General features: G+C 41.4%; 1 protein-coding gene across 6 annotated transcripts in view; it reads left to right on the top strand.

The window, feature by feature from the left end:
- Positions 1–19677, top strand: part of FER (FER tyrosine kinase) — a 155139-nt gene that overhangs the window by 12358 nt on the left and 123104 nt on the right. For all 6 annotated transcript variants that reach the window (XR_014556076.1, XR_014556077.1, XM_083702297.1 and 3 more), the window contains exons 4-8: positions 1800–1973; positions 2401–2500; positions 11592–11775; positions 14498–14635; positions 17725–17844. Coding sequence is in view for 4 of the 6 variants with exons in the window: in XM_083702297.1 (XP_083558423.1) it covers positions 1800–1973; positions 2401–2500; positions 11592–11775; positions 14498–14635; positions 17725–17844 (716 nt within the window). In the remaining 2 variants the exon portion in view is untranslated. The remainder of the gene's footprint in view (positions 1–1799; positions 1974–2400; positions 2501–11591; positions 11776–14497; positions 14636–17724; positions 17845–19677) is intronic.

Here is a 19677-nt window from a genome sequence, read left to right as displayed (position 1 = left end):
GGTTGGGAAACACTGGTTTAAGGCTGCAGTCCTAATCATACTTAGATAAGTACTATTGACTGGCTGGACTTATATAACCACCCTTAGGATTTCAATGTATGTTTGGGTGTTGTTAAACTAAAGGGGTTTTTTTTGGGGGGGGGGTGTTTTTGAGGTGAGACTAATCAGGTTGGCAATCTCTGAACTGAAGTCATATATATATATTTCAGACTCTATGGATTGAAAGACGTTCATACTGCCTCTCCTAACAGACATCCTCACTGTAGCCCAGAGCAATGGGTTTGCATTCTCTTGCTGTCAGTTGTCTCTCAGTCTCTGCTTTCCATACCTTTGGAAAATCATTACAGTGACTACTAGCCACGAGGGCTATGCTATGCCTCCACTGTCAGTATATCTCTGAATATCAGTTGTTAGAAATCACAGGTGGGCAGTGTGTTGCTACATTCATGTCCTGCTTACGGGACTTCTACCGTCAGCTAGTTGGCCATTGTGAGAACAGGATGATGAATTAGATAGGATAGGCCATTGGCCTGATAAAGCAGACTATTCTTACTTTATGTTTTTATGGCGTAGTCGGACCACTCTGGTCTCTTCCATTTGCTGTGTCCTGTAGCTTTCCCCATCCTGTATCACATTTGCCATTCTGCAAGGGTGGAGATTAATAAACTCCCCCCCCCATCCCGACTTACAGGATAAATTCACCGTTACCTTTTACGTTACTGGATAAATGTTCTAAAAACAGTAGATATAACACGGTTTGCAGGTATGCTGTACGTATTGTGGCATTGATTGAATTATGTTGGTACCTGTGTACTTGAGCTACTAACAGAGTAGGCTGGTTTATCTTGACATCTGCTTGTGGTTTTTTTTCTAATTCAGATTCATCTTCTCAAGGCATTAATGAAATGCAGCTCACAAAAACGTAAAATGAAATAACATGTTAATAATATGCATTGGAATAAGAACTGCACATTGCTTTAGTTGGGTTTATTAGCAATATAAATCAGTTCAGTGGATAAATAGAAGTACTTTTAGTTACACTCAAAGTTGAGCATTAGTAGTGTGGCTTCTTTTCCCTGTAAGAATGATAGTTTCATTATAATATCTCCTTCGCCTTTTCTGTTCAGCTACCTTTGGGGGTCTATTTGGAACATTAATGGCACTTGCTGCAGGTTTTATTTATTATCCCTTTTGCAATCTCTGTTCTTCAATTACAGTTTTATTAAATTAATAGATAAATCATTTTATGATCCAAAGATTCTTGGGAGGGAAAAAAAGTTCTTATTTTCTATTCAAAACATGTATCAGGCCAATTTCAATTCTGTTTCATAATAGTTTTATTCTGTAGTTTGAGGCTGCAGTCCTGTACCCATTTACCTTAGAGTAAGTCCTGTTGGACTCAGTAGGATATACATCTGAGTAAACATGCATAGAATTATGCTGTGAATGTAGCCTATTGTGCCCACTGTCTTTTTCTAAATCTAAACTGTACTTCAAACCTTCCAGTAATTCATTTACTCAGTAGTAGAATGATTTCCTTTCAATGTGTTTATTTCCTGAAACTGGTAAGTGTTTGCAATATGACACCAATTTTGTGTATAATTGTATTGTCAGGTGACAATTCTGTGTGTAGAATCCACAAATGCAGTCAGATGTTTATATTCCTACTGTACAGTGATCTTTATTGCTATGTTTCTAGTAGTACATACTACTGTAAAAAATAAATAAATCTAAACTCAGACAATTAATTTTTTTTTTAAGACAATAACAAATAAGCTCTCATCTCTTGTTTTCTCAAGTCCTGGCTGCTGATTGTGCAGCAAACAGAACAGCTTAGCAAGATCATGAAAACACATGCAGAAGACTTGAATGCTGGGCCATTACATAGACTTACCATGATGATCAAAGATAAGCAGCAAATCAAGAAGAGTTACATAGGTGTTTACCAGCAAATTGAGGCAGAGATGTTCAAGGTATCTCATTCAATCATTATTCTGATTTATTTAGTTTGTAGCGGAAATTTAGCAATCCAAATCACCCATCGCTGCTATGTGATTAAAGGCATTGGTGGATTTCTGAAAGAATGTTACCTTATATTGAACAATTTTCTGGAATAGAATAATAATTTGAACTAATCAATATTTAAATAGTATCCCTGCGGCTTATTCTCTGAAAAATATAATCTAAGGTTCAGCTCAAATGCTAGTCTGTTGAAGCTGCCCCAATACTTCTGCTTGGTAGTGCTCCACTTAAGGAATAGTAATGTTTGAGTGTGAATTGCTGTGTCTGATTGTGTAGGACAGACTGTGCATCCTTTTAGCATGTGGCTGAAACACCTTTTTTCTCTCCAAAGAGCGTCCTCACACATCTCTTGTTGGTTTGTTTGTTTTTTCTTGCTAGGTTACAAAAACAGAATTAGAAAAATTAAAATCTACTTATAGACAATTAATTAAGGAAGTAAATTCTGCAAAAGAGAAGTATAAGGAAGCTCTCTCTAAAGGTAGGTTCTTAATGATAAATAGTACTACCATTTGTATCTGCTGTGACCCTTTCATGAAAGACTCAAAACAACATGTGTAATAAGACCTTAATAGAAACAGGAAAAATTAGTGGCTAAGTACCGTATTTTTCGTCCCATAGGACGCTCCGTCCCATAGGACGCACCTAGTTTTTTGGGGGGGAAATAAAGGAAAAAAAAAAAAAAGCTCTGCTTCAGGGCGCCCCGCCCGCCGGGTGGCAGGCAGCTATCCGCAGCGTGGGGAACCCTGCGGGGAACCCCTGCAGGACTCCCCACGCTGCGGATGTCTGTCCGGCGCGCAGGGCGCTCTGCTTCAGGGCGCCCCACCCGCCGGGAGGCAGGCTGCTATCCGCAGCGTGGGGAACCCTGCGGGGAACCCCTGCAGGGCTCCCCAGGCTGCGGATGTCTGTCCGGCGCGCGGGGCGCTCTGCTTCAGGGCGCCCGACGCTCCGGGAAGCAGGCTGCTATCCGCAGCCTAGACAGCCCTGCTGGACCTCCTGCAGGGCTGCCCGGGCCGCGGATGCGCTCCCGAAGCGCTGGGTGCTCTGCTTTCAGGGCGCCCGACGCTCCAGGAAGCAGACTGCTATCCGCAGCCTAGACATCCCTGCCGGACCTCCTGCAGGGCTGCCCGGGCTGCGGATGCGCTCCCGAAGCGCCGGGCGCTCTGCTTTCAGGGCGCCCGACGCTCCAGGAAGCAGGCTGCTATCCGCAGCCTAGACAGCCCTGCTGGACCTCCTGCAGGGCTGCCCAGGCTGCGGATGTGCTCCCGAAGCGCCGGGCGCTCTGCTTTCAGGGCGCCCGACGCTCCAGGAAGCAGGCTGCTATCCGCAGCCTAGACATCCCTGCCTGACCTCCTGCAGGGCTGCCCAGGCTGCGGATGTCTTCCTGAAGCCTGGAGAGCAAGAGGGGTCGGTGCGCACCCACCCCTCTCGCTCTCCAAGCTTCAGTGAACGCCTGCATTCGCCCCATAGGACGCACCCAGATTTCCCCTTCATTTTTGGAGGGGAAAAAGTGCGTCTTATGGGGCGAAAAATACGGTAATTGGCTAGATACGTAGTTGGAATCATCGTGGAATACAGCTGTATCCCATCCCACAGGCAATCCTAGACAGCCTCTCTTGTCCCTAGCAACTGTTTGAGCTTTTTCTACAGTCTCTTATATTTCAAATGTTGATCTGCACAACTCCTTAGCTGCACCTAAAAAAGAAATATGGTCCTTCTAAATTATGTGTTTAGCTTAATATATCTATGTAGAATTGCACTTGCTATTATTGTATAAGTATCTTTCTGGTAACTTTCTATGTTTTTATGTTGAAAAATAAAATTTGAAAATTAAAAAGAAGACATAAACAAATCCTGTGGGTATTTCAACTTCACACATTGACTTGATGCTGACCTCCAACTTGTGAATGCATAGTAACATAGAAAGTCTTACTCTGGAGTCATATATTTGTGGGTGCCTATCAATGAAATACTACATTGATCACATGTCATTTGTCAGAAAACCCCATTCCCACAGTTTCCAATAAAAATTACCATGTTTGACACTTGCTCATGATACTTTGTATATATTGCTTCAGATGGATTTTATTTAATTTATGCTTTTAGAGAATACACTCATCCAAGTAACAAACATAATATTTTGTGTTTTAGCTAATATTATTTAAGGAAGCTGGCAAATGTTACATTGGTCACCTAGGAATCACCCATTACTACTTTATTCAAAAACAGAAATACAGCATGTCAACAAATAATCACAAGTATGAGTGTCTTTTGCAGAGTTATCTGAATCTTTTGATAAGGACACAAATCAGTGCATTTTAATGTTCAACTAATGTGCTTATCTTACTAGGGATGTTGGACAGAAGGAGTGACTTTGAAAAAAGGGTTTTGAAGTAATGGTCTCAAGTAATTGTATTAACTTCCCAGTGTGGTGCTATAACCGGCATTTTTAATAAAGGCCTCAGAAGTACAAACAAGTGAAGTATTTAAATGATTAGTTTGGAATAATGTAGCAGTTATGACAGCAATACTTTAAACGTCTCTAGACCAATCACTTCTAACAGGATATTTTTGAAAGGGAAACGTCTTGATTATTCAGAAATTCATAAACATACTCTTCAAAGGAGTTACAGAAAGCTACTAAGTTATAGGCAACATTTTTGTGGACACATTTTTGAAGTTGCAGCCTGTTTTGCCAAATATGTACACACATTCTTCAGTTGTTGTCTGTTGTCTGCATTGAGCCAAAGCTAATATGTTGATCTGCTCACTTTCAGGAGCAGACTTTGCTAATTTCATGTGATGCAGCAACCTCTGGCAGTAGGAGTGGTTTGACATGATCTGACAGCACGTTTCAAGAGTTTCCCCATGATGGTAGTAGCTTGTGAGGGGTGGGGTGGCAGAGGCATTGGCATCCTCCTTGGGATCCTTGTCACAACAGGGATGAGATGAGGAGGTGCCAGTGAGGGCACACCTGCAGGTGTGTGCACACCTGGGGGGCTGCCAGCATGAGCCTTCAGCTCCTATGACCCCATCAATTCTTATGTCTTCAGGATCTTCATGATGACAAAATATAACAGATTGGATTCTTGTAATGGGCAGCAAACTGAATTAACCCTTTAACCGGAAGTTGAATGAACTGCTGTCTAGTTATTTCAGAAATAGTTTTTGTAATAAATATGTACTCTCTTCTGTGTTCTGTCCCATCTTAGGCATGGATGGCAGGAATCATAGAGTTCTTTACCTTGGGAGGTCCTCTTGGTCCTTGTTCTTATCTGATGGCATTCTGCCATTACATGAAAATATTTTTGTTTTGGCATGTTTCCCTCCCCATAGATATGGATTTATTTTGCAGGCTGCTTTCCTTTTGTGTAGGGATGCGGGCCCCCCCCCCTCTCTCTCTCTCTCTGTGTGTGTGTTTAATATACTTCAAGTTTAATGTTGCCCCCTTGAGTTCAGGTTTTGAACTAGAAAATCAGGATACAAATAAATAGGCTTGGATGTTGAATGCTAGCTAAATGGCATTTGAACATTTATCAACAGTAAAAATAGATTCTGTCTGTATCTGGTTTCCATTAGAACCTAACATCTTTTGGGGACAAGTGCAAAATTTAGAAGCATTAGGCTGCAACCCTACACCCACTTATATGGGAACAAATCCCATTGAATTCAGTATGGTGTATTTCTGAGTAGACATGTATAGGATTGCCCTTGTTAGGGAGGCAGAAATAGGAACTAGAATAAACAGTACTCCAGACTTGCAGTTCCACTGATTACATTCTAATGTCACAGCAAGCCACAATGAATGGTTGGGCATGAATGTGCAGATTGCTCCCACTTCACTCCAAACCTCAACTCTTGGCTTATAGTTGCATCTGAACCGAGATTGTGGTTTGTTTTACTCCAAACAAACCATGATCAGAAAGTTTGTTCTTGGCTTACCAATCCTAGTTTGCTTGAGTGAAACGAACCACGATAATCCAGTTTGGGTGCAATGCTAAGCCAGGATTGTGGTTTGCTGCTCCAGTGCTCCAGTTCACTAGTGAGGAGGAGCAAAACAGGAGTCATCTGGTTTACTGTGGCTTGTGAACACACCCATTGTGTTTGTAACTTGGAAAGTTTAACATCGTGTTCTTTCTGTTTTTCTGTCTATGACAGCCTTTACTTGGTATTGGTTCAATGTGCAGGCTTCTTCAACAAATTAACTTGCCCTCATACTATTGTGGTATGAATCTGCAACTTGCACACATGGGTTAGTGTTTTAATGGGCAAAATCAGAACAAACCCCAGAAATTATCCATCAAAACAAACTGCCAAAAAAGAGAGCACGTGTCAGGATGCTGATAAATATTTATTGGTAGCCCAGCGCATTTCATTCAAAAGGCCTTGACTAAGAGCGTTATGTACTATTGAAAATATTTTCAATAACTCAAAGCAGTAACTAAAATGATAATCTCCAGATATCTCTGCAGGTATATAAAGCCCCTGAAAAAGACCCTTTCGGCTGAACTGTGATGGGTTATCCGTAAATACCTATCAGCATCCTGAGACTTGGTCTCCCTTTTGGCAGTGGGGGGGAAATACACAAACGCAAAGCCCCTCAGATGGGAAGTGAAATTGGCTTTCAGTAGGTGCATTGCACACTCTTTGTGTGGTTGTTCACAAGCTTGATAGCTAGAACAGTTTTACAAGCATTCTTTCTTGTACAAATTGAACTTGTGTAATGGAATTCTATAATGGTCTTTGTGGCCTGACATACTGCACACAACCTTGTACTATATTAAACATTAGCAACAGGTGATAGCAATAGTTATAATTGGAACATTTTGTGAAACCATTTTACAGCAAAAGAGGAATCTCTTCCTTCATCTTTTATTGAAATATAGAACCTGTGTGCACCTGTCTTTAGCTTTGTTACAAAAATAAAAAAGAAGTAAAACTGCAGCGCTTAGAACACTGAAGCTGACAATAAACATGCTCTTCGCTGTACTCTTTGTACTTCAGTCCAGTTCTGACATACAAAGGGAATACAAAGCCATCCCTGTTTTAAAACATTTTATATCCTGCATATTTTGGCCCTTCAGCTGGTTTTCAATAAAAAGTGCAGCAGGTTGGACAAATAATGGTCTTAGTTTTTCTTGCAGGTTTTGTCCACAGTGTGTGATATTGTTGCATGCCACCATGTGGACCTTGCACAGCACAGAGTGCGTGGAATTTTGGAAAAGAAAGCAGAGTGCATGGTATTGGCAGAGCACAGTGATGCTCTTATGGTATGAGTGGCATTGAGTGTGGCTTGAGCCTTTGCCAGGCTTCTCAGGTTAAGGTGGAGCTAGGAAGGTTGCTTTATGATTCTTGAGGTTTATGTCAGCCTGGCTGTCTGACACTCAGTTTTGAGCATTATCTATTTCTTGCTTGGCCTGCCTACAGTGCTGCTAATATCCTGTCCAAATTTAGATGTGACATTAAGCACTGGATTGTTTGCTTTCGCTTACCTTAGCATCCGGAGTGTGAGTGAGATCTGAGTGGCACAAGGCGGGAAGGAATTAAGTTATTTGGGCTTGATCCAGTCCTCATATGGTTTGTGTCCTCCCCTCCACCCTACATTAGTCCTCTTTTCACCATTCATCCAGGAAAGCAGTAATAGAAATGGTATATACACAGTCTGGAATTCGGAAGGTGGTTCAAGAAGATCAGTGAAATAACTGCAGGAAGGAGAGCAGAATAACTGCTGGATTTAGTTTTAAATTATCAATATGCATATAAAGTGGATATGTCTGAACTTAAACCGTAACAGACTGGAAATTTAATCCAATTTATTGACTTAAGGAAGATTTTAGTTATTTCCTCCCTGGTTTTAATTGAGGCCAAGGCATTCTTGTAATTTTTTAAAATGCTGAAGTTTAGGTGTCGAGAAAAGTGACAGAGATGTTCTCATGTAAGATAAAGATTAATTTTAATGTCCAATTAATGAGATTCTTCTTAATATGGCACAGTCAAGACTAATTTGCAAGCTGACCAAAAATATTTTGCAAGCAGAATTTGTTCCTCTCTTTGATCCAGTTGAAATGTTACTTAAAAATAAATGTGGGCATTGGAAGTGCAACTGTACAAGACATTCAAAGGAATACTAAGTAGTATCTTCTAGGATATTCATATAAAATTGCTTGCTTAGTTCAATACTTTAAAGAAAAGTATTTCTTCTGAGATACATATATTTGATTACCCCCCTTTCTATTTTATGAAGTGGAAATAATTTTGTCCAATTTAGATAAATATTTATGCTGCATAGATAATTTTTTGTGTGTGCACACGTATTCTTGTTCCTTTTATGTTGGAGGATTTATACCAGTGCTGCAACTTATATGAACATGGCTGCTTCTGTTTGCATAGTGGAAAAATCAGCATATGCAGTTCCCAGAAGTGAGTTGCAGTGCCAGAATTTAGTCCATTATTTCTGAACTTTACAAAACTATCCCCTTTGTAAAATCACTTTTGCTTGTGACTAGTCTTCATACGTGGTTGCCCCTGTAGCTAGTCTTGGTTTATTTTGTGGCATTTGCCCTTCATTACTTTCTCAGTATTGCTCCTGCATTTTTGTGGGAGTATTGCCTCTTTTCCAAACGTGCCAGCTGTTTGAATTACGCATACCTGAGCATATCTGTGCTACAAATCTAAACCAGTTTCTATCTTGTTCTTAAGTAATGACTTCTATCTGAAGGACTCAGGAAATTACTGTAATTCTTTGTAGAGGCTGGTGCTCCTTGACCCCTACACTCTCAGAAAGCCAGGACTATCAAACCACTTTTCGATCTCATTATGTAGTGTAGGTGTACTTGGGTATATAATTAGGTTTAGACCTTTCCCTGCATCCACAAATGAGATGTTATCTCTCCAGGTTCAACAATATGGTCAGATGATTGATTATCTTGTATTGTTGAAAACTTGTTCTCAGCATAATTAAATAAACTATGCTAGAAACGTGGGTTTATGCTGATAATAGTCTATACACATCCAATTCTGAAAATATATTTTGAGGGATCCTCATTTATATGGCATTTAAATGCCTTTTAAGCCATTTAAAAAGCAGAAGGCAAAATTACTTTGAGGGCAAAATAGAGACAAATGTAAACTTTTCTGGTTTTTTTTTAATACTTCTGAGATTGTACAAATAACATTATTTGCGATGGTGTCATAACAGTTGCCTCACTAATGACAATACATTTAGTGGAGCCATATCATTGCTGAGCAATGTGAGAAGGCATGTTCAAATGTTACGGTGTATCTTCCAGGCTGTAGTTTTCAAACTATGGGGTAAGCGCTGTGTGTGTCCAGGGGACAGGACAAAAGATAACACTTATGGGTACATGTTGCAAAATCCAAGTAGGGAATGGATCATGTACCATTATACTCAGATGTACTTTCTTCAGTATCAAAATTGCTGTGGTCATTGTAGAAGCCGCAGAGGCAGGAAGCATATGGGAGTTTCTAACCACAGCAGCTTCTCTCAGCTCCTGTCACCTTTTCAGTTCTCTGGTTTTAGGAAGTGTTCCGAGATGCCTATTGTTGTTCTCTTTTAACAATGGTATTAGATTAGTAGCCCAGTGTGCAGAGACTTGACCACAAAATAGTGTGCTGTGTAAATGCAGCTGCATGTGAGGATTTTGCGCAGATTCTGCACACTCACCTGCCCCTAGATATGGCTGCCAGCAGTTTGGGGTTTCCAGTAATTTTTGAACAGGGGTCTGGAGTTTGAAGCTCTTCTAAAGGAGCTATTCATTCCATATAGACCAGCTTGGTGCCATGATCTACAGGGGAGGAGGCCCTGCTCTCAGTTTTGTGCGGTGTGAGGTTTGTGGGGCAGCAGGGCACAAGAAGACTTCTGTTGTGTTGGTGGCAGATTGTGGAATGCTCTCCCCTCTGAGATGTATCTGGTCTTCTCACTGGATATGTTTTGACAACGGGTCATGAAACACATTTTGAATAGGCCCTTGGGGAGTGGAATTTTATATTGTTGGGATCACATGGTGAAGCATGTGAGAAACATGGCTGTAGAATTCCTGTCGTAAAATGCTCTGTGATGGGATTCCTCCAGTTTGACTCTACATTATATCCTATAACTGAGAATCCCTGCTGTGTCCCAGTAATCCATATTTAAGAAATATACATCCAAAAGCAGTTCTAGTTGGTCATTTATCTGTCAGAAGCGAACCCTTCTGATCTAAGGATGACCATCTGTCCTGAGTATGTTGCACTTTAATTGCTGTAATTTTATTTATTTTAGTTTGTTCTGAGATTTTAAACTTGGTAATTGGTGATTTTATCCTGATACTAGTCACTGACTGTAATAAAACAACTTACCGTACTTAGTTAAGAAGTATTTAGAATATATTATTGTATAAAGCAATTACAATTGTTTATGCTGTAATCCTTCGTACACTAACATTTATTTCAGTGTGTTATACCTATGAGTAAACCTGTAAAGGGTTGCATTATTTAACTACTTGCAATTGCTGTTTTGTATAGGGTAGAGAATCATGATTTATGTCATGGTTAACTTTTGACAAAAACAATTAATTGAATGATGCCTCAGAATAAAAGCACTTTGAGATATGAATGTATATTATGAGAATAAATGTTCAGGTAATTGCATTATGAGATTTTTCTAGCCCACTGCAAACTAAATGGAATAATACCTTACCCTTCATGAATGTGTAATTCATATTGTCGACTATAGAGCTGAGAACAAATTATGCAGGCAGTTCTGCTGCTGTATGAGAGAAAAAAATCAAAATAGGAACATAATATCCAATACAGTTGTTCCTCAAACTCGGTGTTAAAAAAGGGAAGAAAAAAAAGATAAAGAGTGCATAGTGTAAACTTTTTTGCAATATATTAAACCTTTAAAAATGGTGATTCAGAAAGCTCTAATTAGGGTAGCTTGCGCCCAGTTCAACAAATTATATATTGTACTTTGGCATTCTGAAGCAAAGAGGCAGAGCCTGCTTTCATTTTGAAAATTGAAAGGCTAGCAGTTATTTGAATCTGTTTCTAGCACTAATTGGAACTCATTGCACCCTGGTAAGGCAGAGAGCTGAAGTAAAGAAATTGAATTTAAAGCCTTTAGAAATTGACAGACGAACTTAAGGGTCTCATTAGGTTAATAGCTTGCATTAGATAGCAGATATGAAAACAGAAGTGGTGGCTTGAATCCAAAAAAAACCAAGCAACTATCTCTCTAGGCTTGTGTTTCTCAATTGCAGGCACTGTGTATTGCATGGCAAACTGCTTTTAAAGGGAGGTGACCTAGGGTGTACTTAAGTATCTCTTTGGATCCCTGCCCATGTGTGTATTTAGCTAGAAATTAAATCATGTGCAAAGTTTAGGGTGCAGCCCTTCACAATTAATCATGTTAAAGCCCTGTTGAATTCAGTGGAACAGGATTATGTCATATGCATACCTGCACCATTGAAATCAATGGTAGTTAAAAGTGGTTAACTTTGGCTCTTGCTTAAGTCTTTTTTATTGCATCCTTATATAATTATGGATTTTCCTTCCCATTGCTCTTCCTTCAGGAAAGGAGACTGAAAAAGCCAAAGAACGTTACGATAAAGCTACTATGAAACTCCACATGTTGCACAATCAGTATGTGTTGGCACTGAAAGGAGCACAGTTACACCAGCACCAGTATTATGACGCTACGCTTCCTCTGTTCCTTGACTCCTTGCAGAAGATGCAAGAAGAAATGGTTAAAGCACTGTAAGACACATTTTCTTTTACTGTAAAACCATGCATATTTCAGCTGCCTGGGCACATTGCATTGTTATTTGTAAGTAGCGGTAGCCTAAAATAGCATCCATTGCTGTTAGATACTCCCAAAATTCTACAGTGGCAGCTGAGGATAGAAACGTGAATTTAAGGTGCTGGTTTTATAAAGCATTGTATGGTTGGGAGTATCCGAGGGAACACTTTTTGCCAACCTGGGCCTGTATCAAAGACCCTGCACTCGGTGTCACTGCCCTCAGTGTTGAGTAGTCAATGCAGAAATGGCCTTTTATAATGGTGGAGTCCTCATTGTGGAACATTCTCACCAGGGACATTAGTCAGCATCAACTTTTTGTGTGCATGTATCAAGTGAAGAAGATAATTTTATTCTCATGGGCTTTTAATGGATGATTCTGTTTTCTGCTGTTACTTGTCTGAATTGCTGATGAGGTGCAACCAGCAAATGCCCGCAAGAAGTAGTAGAAATAAAATAGCTGGTGCAATCTGAAAGCTGGTTGTTGGGACTTTAAACAGTGCTACATTGGAAGCTTGATCTGAAAAGTGGCGTTATAAAAGTATGTAAACAATATTTTCCATTCCATGTCATTGTTGGCTGTTCAGTTTTTATTAATTGGGTTGGATAGCCATAATTGCTCTTGGTCTTCCTTTTTTGACAGCATAATCTTACAAAAAGACTCCTAAGGTAAATGGAGTTGCATTTTGTTTATAGGTAGCTCCCCCCCCCCCTTAGCTCAGCAGCTTCTGGAGATATTCTAAAACCAGGTTACTCCCTCTTCAAACAGTTGCTAAAATATTAATGGGCCTTTTGAAACAAACAGGGTTGCATTTTTTTAATTTACTTTGAAGTAAATTGTTAAATTGGAGCCCGTATTTGCCATTCCCAAAGCAAATGACCCTGTTCTTCATTTTGTGACTTTTGCTCTTTTTCTTGTTTTGGCAGTCATGAGTAGCATTGTTTCTCTAAGCATAGAAATTGTGTCTTCGTGCTCTTACCTGTTCAGTGCTTAGGATTTCATGGGGAACAATTTGTACCAGTGGATTAAATCCAATGGTGTCTATCCCATAGGTAGACTACATTTCCTCTCTCACGATAGGGCTTCCTCTTTTGGGGATTCTTCAGCAGAAGTTTGCAGGGAGCACAGGAGGCTGCTGGGTGAGAAGAAAGGAAGGGAAAGTCCTGTTGTGTGAGAGGAAGTCTATTCTATTTGTGGATGCATACTAGGGGATTTACCCACTGATGCAAATCTTTGCTTATTTGACTTGTGCAGATGGGCCTATTTAAAAGGACATAACCTCCTTATAGTTTAGTTCTGAAACCTCAAATCAGTCTGATATTCATTTGGCTCTTCAGAAACCTTCTTGCAGTTGCTGGGACTTCCAGATCACTCTTGATTGGGACCTGTCCTTAGCATGCTCAATTTTATGGGTATGGTACTGAATATTTGACAACCCAGTAGAAAAAGGTTTTATGTTTTGATTGATTGATCTCACTCAAAACAAAACCTTTGAAAAAGCATCATGCAGCAGTGAATATATTGTAGCATGCGGAGTGCAATTCAGTTCTTCAGTGTTTATTTTTATTAAGTCATCCTGCTCAGCTGAACCTACAGCAAGTTTCTCATATTCTATTGAACAGGGTAGATTATGCTAGATAAATGGCTACCATCAGGATGTGTGGTTCAAGGGAATCTTCATTTCCTTCTTCAGTTCAACAGAAATAGCAGACAGAGGAGAAGAGATAAGAAGGGCGGTATAGTGGTTTCCTTCACTTCTCTCTTTCCCTTCGTTGGTGGTTTGAAAATGAGAAGAGGAACATGGAGCAGCTGCTATGGCATGTTTCTTGCAATCTGCTTGTTCCCCATGTGTTGTTCTAACGAAGGAAAGGGAGGAGCAGAAGGGAAATGGCTTATGCTTCAGGGTTTCTCTCACCTCCCTTTCCAGCTTTTGAAGTATCACGCAGGTGAGGATAGGCTGCATACCAATGTACGTATCTTGAATGATGAGTTTGTGGTTGAAGCGTGATCACTGTTGCACAGTGTAGACACATGATTGTCTTTCCCAGACTGGGCTCTGAGGGAACTTGTTCATCTGGTTCCTGGCAGAAACTAGATTTGTCACATTGCTGAATGGATGGCTCCTGTGTCAATTATGGAATTCCCCCTGTCCCTTTGCAGAAGCAAACTGTGCAAAGCCTAATTGTCTGGCTGTTGTGTCCACTGTAAAATAACTTCCTCCCCTTTCAGAACTGTTTATAAAACTTTTAAAAACAGTGTAAAAAAAATAAAACATTTTAAGAGCTGAACAAGTGTGTGATAGGATAAGCATGCCAGGAAGCAGACAGCCCATCTGAAGCACTGAGGGAGGGAGAGAGAGTGTGCCAGAATCTGATCCACAGACTGTGATCTTCACAGAAGGGCAGGGAAGCAGATTGCACCTCTTGTTCATATGTCTGTACCCTAAGAACTTTTGCTCTTCACAGCCTACTCATAAAAAGCATTTGGAGGCCTTGGGAAGGTTGCAATACCAAGACATAAAATTATGAAGCAGCATGTGTCATATATAAAAAAGACTTCATTATCCAAGGAGTTAATGAAGAGTTAAAAAACAAGAATTCATCCATTCCTTCATGTTTTTAGTTTATAAATTACTAAAAGGTTTTCTAGCCATGCTTATGCAGTATTTTTCTTTTCTCCAGAAAAGGTATCCTTGAAGAATACAGTCAGATCACCAGTCTTGTAACAGAAGAAATAGTGAATGTTCATAAAGAGATCCAAACATCTGTTGAACAGTTAGACCCTGGTTCTGAGTACAGTAGTTTCATAGAGGCTCACAGGTAAATGTATATTTATAACTGCTGTTGTTGTTTCACCATTGCAAACTATAATTTGTTCTAAATAAATTTATCCTCAACACTGTAGAACATCAGATAATATGTGGTGGCATCACATGCATGCTCCTCATGCAGCAACATGCGAGATAGCGTCTCTTTTTCCACTTGGTTGCCTGATGTTCCAAAAGAACTGGTTGTAGGAATCTGGAGAATATCTCCTGTTGGCTTTCTTGTCTGTCTTGCTAGTGAGCAGCATCTTGTGTTTGTCTCTGGATTCAACTAGAGAGTCATTGAGGGTTTCTTTTCCAAGAAGTTTGCCACCCACATAGCAGGTGGTGGAGAGCTTAAAGCAGGACCGAATATCTGCCTCCCAGTGTGTAGATGCCACAGAGTGCATTTGTCCACCAAACCAGTCCCAAGGACATGGTATCCATTGTAGCATCTGCAATGAATGCAGCTGAACAGTGTAGCTTGAGTAAGGTTTGGTGGGTACGACTCATATCTTGAGCAGGGTTGTCTAGAAGATCATCCACCTGCATTAAGGATGCATGTGCAGACACCAAGTCTGTGCAAACTACTTTTCTGGCTAAGGCCCTGTGGATGGTGCAGTCTAGGTGGCATTCCTCAGCTGAGAGTCCCCTTCCTGCAGAAGCAGAGCTTTAGAAACTGAAATGGAAATAGGTAGAGCTACGCTGGGCAGTTTTAAGGAGTCCATGAAATCAGAATCTACCAGTAACTAGTATAAGTTTTTAGCGAGCACTACCACTTTCTGATGCTGGAGGGTTGAATCCAATTCAGCCTTTGTAACCGTCAAGAAGGGAGCTGGAACCGGAACTCCAGACATAGGAGGTTGTAGTTCCTTTAGTACTGCCACTGTTTTAGTGGAAGCAGGAGATGACTCGGCTGGGGGGTGGCGGTGGGGGAATTAAACTCCAAGGTAGCTAAAGTTTTGCATAATAAAGGAATGTAATGAGATTCCTGAAATAGCCAATGTGAGAATTGTTGGTGTTTGTGTGTGTGGTGTGTCACTCCATACATCCTCATATTAATCCATGTTAGTAAAAGTAGTCATTGGATTCTAATACTCTCCCAGACCAAAGGAATGGAGAGACTGAGGTCTGGTGGAAGCAAGCTCAGTGGTAGGTACATTAGGCTGCCTTGAGCTGAGAGAGAACCTTTTGGGCGCTGTCTTTGAGGTCATAAATCCCTTGCCAGCATGTCTGGCGTGAGCAGGTGAAGAGCACGCAAGAGCTGAGAGGAGACCCTGCTTGATTTGATTGAGCGTGTCCTCAGACAGCTGTAGAGTATGAGCAGGAGCTGGCTCTGAGGGGGGAATGGACCCCTGAAAAACCCTGGTCAGTGGTAGTTTTGGGGGGAAGGAGGGTTGGAGCCCCATGAATTCCTCTTCATCTGATGATTGAGAAGGACTAATGGGATACAGAGCATTGCAAGGAAGCAGTTTTTAAAGCCCTTGCTTGCATCTTTTCCTTTTCTCAGTTGGTATCAGCCTCAGAGGAGGGAGGGACGCTTTTCCCCTCCCCAAGTATCTAACCCCACTAGCTTCCCTGGAACAGGAGAAACTGTATCTCTGGTGCGGTGGGTGCTGCAGGAGAGGTTTGAGCCATTGATGTAAATTGGTAGGGGTGGCTGGCTGATCACTATATGAAAGGGGTAGTTCTACTTCCTTCTACTTTCAGTTTTTTTGTAAATGAATTGAGACTCTCTTTTGGAAAGGAATTCTTGATAAAGAGATTTTTCCTGCTTGCTGGAAGAGGGAAAATGGCTTTCTTGTCAAACGCAAGCAAGATGGGCTTGCACTTTCTCTAGGTTTCTCAGATCCCTTTCCCTTTGTCTTGCATATTAAACGGCTGTTGCTGTAGTGGAAAGGATTTCCTTTTCTCTCTTAGCTTAATGTATGGGGGGATATATAGAAGCTTTTGTTAAATTCCATCTATTCTGGGGCAGTGGTGGGGTGGGGGAGGTCTGTGAAAACTGAAGACACAAAGAAGCTAAAGTTAAATCTGAGGACTTAAAGTTAAATCCAAGAAGTACTGAGTAAAAGTATTCAGTAAGCTATTTGGAAAGACAAGAGAAGGTGAATAAAAATGTAAGAACCTGAGAAATCAGTGGGAGGTAATGGCAACTGACTTCATTTTGATCGAAAGCAGGAGCAGAACTGCATGATGGATGCCCCACCTCCCAAAAGGTTGCTGCCTGCCTTTGTTCAGTGGGCAAAGCCATTAACCCATACTACTAACCCCTGGGAATGGGAAAATTGCTGGGAATGGGAAAACGTGTCTTCAACACTGTGGAACAGCAGATAATTGGGTGGTGACCACACATGCATGCTCCTAGTGCAGCAGCATCTGAGATAGTGTGGTTTAAATCACCCAACCTTTTTGAGGGACTGCTTCATACAAGTGAATAGTTGCACCAGCACTATGTGAGTCACATGTGTGAGCTGTCAGTTGTATGAACTGGTCCTCCTTTGATCGTGTGATTGGTGTAGATTGCAGCCATTTCATCTGCAGAGAAGGAGCTTTCAAGCATATGACTAGAAATTCTTATGAGCAAAAGAACCGTTCCTCAGGCAAGAGGTTAGTGGGATGGGGCATGGGCAAAGAAAATCCGCATACGACTACTTTGGCAAAGGTCATTATCAGCTATGGATACATAGTTCATAAAAGTGCTTACTTTCTCTACGCTTGTTTTAAATATAAAATGTATTATCTCCCATGGGCCTTCCACTAAATCTTAGTATAATTGTCAGAACTAACAGACTGTAGCTGGCCAGCCTGGTATGGAAGTAGAATACAGTGTCATTCCCACTTCAGGTGCTTGGTGTTAGTCTGTGTCCCACCTTTGGCAGCATCCAGAACAAGTAGTCCTAGTAGCTCAAATGTAATCCCAATTTTGTGACCTGTATTCATATAGAGTCACAACAGCGCCTATGGAAAACTGTGATATGTTAATATCCTGATTCCTTTAATTAAATGCAGTTGTATTTTTGTAGACTACGAATAGCATATTGTACTTGTGTGAAGTGTCTTTGAGTATTATATCAAATCAATCAGTGTTTTGCATCTGTAAAGGACACCAGATGTTGCGCAACAAGAAATAGAGTTTGATACATCTTTATTGGAAGAAAATGAAAATCTTCAAGCTAATGAGATTATGTGGAATAATTTAACAGCTGAAAGTTTGCAAACGATGTAAGTAACTTAGCCTCCTTTCTCATTTTTTTCATCTTGCCTTATATGGTTCAGTTACTGACATCTCCAGGTAGACCAGACCCCTACATGAAAGCTGGAGAGCTGTGCCCGTCAGTGTAGATAATACTGAGCTAGATAGACAAGAGTTTGCTTCACTGCAATACAGCTTCCTATGTTCCTATTTGTTGACCAGGTTGATGAGCAAAGTGATTGCAGAATAATAATAATAATAATAATAATAATAATAATAATAATAATAATAATAATTTATTATTTGTACCCCGCCCATCTGGCTGGGTTTCCCCAGCCACTCTGGGCGGCTTCCAACAAAGATGAAAGATACACTAAAATGTCACATATTAAAAACTTCCCTGAACAGGGCTGCCTTCAGATGTCTTCTGAATGTCAGGTAAATGTTTATCGCTTTGACATCTGATGGGAGGCGTTCCACAGGGCGGGCGCCACTACCAAGAAGGCCCTCTGCCTGGTTCCCTGTAACTTGGCCTCTCGCAGTGAGGGAACCGCCAGAAGGCCCTCGGAGCTGGACCTCAGTGTCCGGGCAGAATGGTGGGGGAGGAGACGCTCCTTCAGATATACTGGACCGAGGCCGTATAATGACCAGTAAGTTTAGGAGAGTGGGGAATTCTTACTGGGGGTGAGTGATATTTCAATATTTTGTCCAGACCGCGATAAAGGTTTCATATTTTTTTCCACCCTGTAATATATCGAGAATGCACTACCCAGCTGGCCTTGCAGACCCAGCAGGCAGGAAGCAGCACTTTACTGCAAAGCAAACCTTTACTGCAAACTAGATTACCATTTCCTGCCTTCAGATCTTCAAAGCATAAGCCCCTGCTGCCTCTCAGCTGGTGTTGCAAAGTAAAGGGCTTCCAGGGACGCAGGTGGCGCTGTGGGTTAAAGCCTCAGCGCCTAGGACTTGCCGATCGAATCCCTGCGGCGGGGTGCGCTCCCGCTGCTCGGTCCCAGCGCCTGCCAACCTAGCAGTTTGAAAGCACCTCCGGGTGCAAGTAGATAAATAGGGACCGCTTACCAGCAGGAAGGTAAACGGCGTTTCCGTGTGCGGCTCTGGCTCGCCAGATGCAGCTTTGTCACGCTGGCCACGTGACCCGGAAGTGTCTCCGGACAGCGCTGGCCCCTGGCCTCTTGAGTGAGATGGGCGCACAACCCCAGAGTCTGAAGACTGGCCCGTACGGGGAGGGGTACCTTTACCTTTACCTTTAAAAGCTGCTTCCTGCAGGGTCTGCAAGGCGCAAGCCCCATGCCTCTGGCTAGAGACAGATCCAGCATAACAATAAGCTTCCCCTGCCAAGGCAGGGAGATTCACTAGGCAGAATAGAGACCCAGCACGATATCAGGCTAAGCATGATATCAAGGTCTCTACTCTGCCTAGCACGAGACATTGTTTGTGCCTTAAAGCCTGGTGGATCTTATTGCCAGAAAAATAAACTTTGTTTGCTTATTGGAATTGATTCCGATCAGCAAACAAAGTTTCTTCTTCGTGATAAAATCAATGTGGCTTGGCTCCTGCTTTTGTTAAGGCAAAGAAGCAACAATTTACTTTTGCAGGAAAGGCTTTATGCATTTGGAAACCAAGGTGCAGATGATGCTGGTGAATGGGCTGTTGAACTTGCAAGTATCCCACCAGCCTGAGCCAACATGGCCAGTGCACAGGGATGATGGGATTTATAGTTCAAAACAACTGGAGGGCTATAGTTGGTATAGAATGTATTTCCCCCCAATCGATGTGATATAAGCAAATAATAACAATAGATGGATATGTGTTCATATAAGTGTATATTGCTCTCTCTTACA

This window comes from Podarcis gaigeae, assembly GCF_964106915.1.
Source record: "Podarcis gaigeae genome assembly, chromosome: 11".
In the NCBI taxonomy this organism is placed as follows: domain Eukaryota; kingdom Metazoa; phylum Chordata; class Lepidosauria; order Squamata; family Lacertidae; genus Podarcis; species Podarcis gaigeae.
This window is presented reverse-complemented; position numbering and strand designations above follow the sequence as displayed.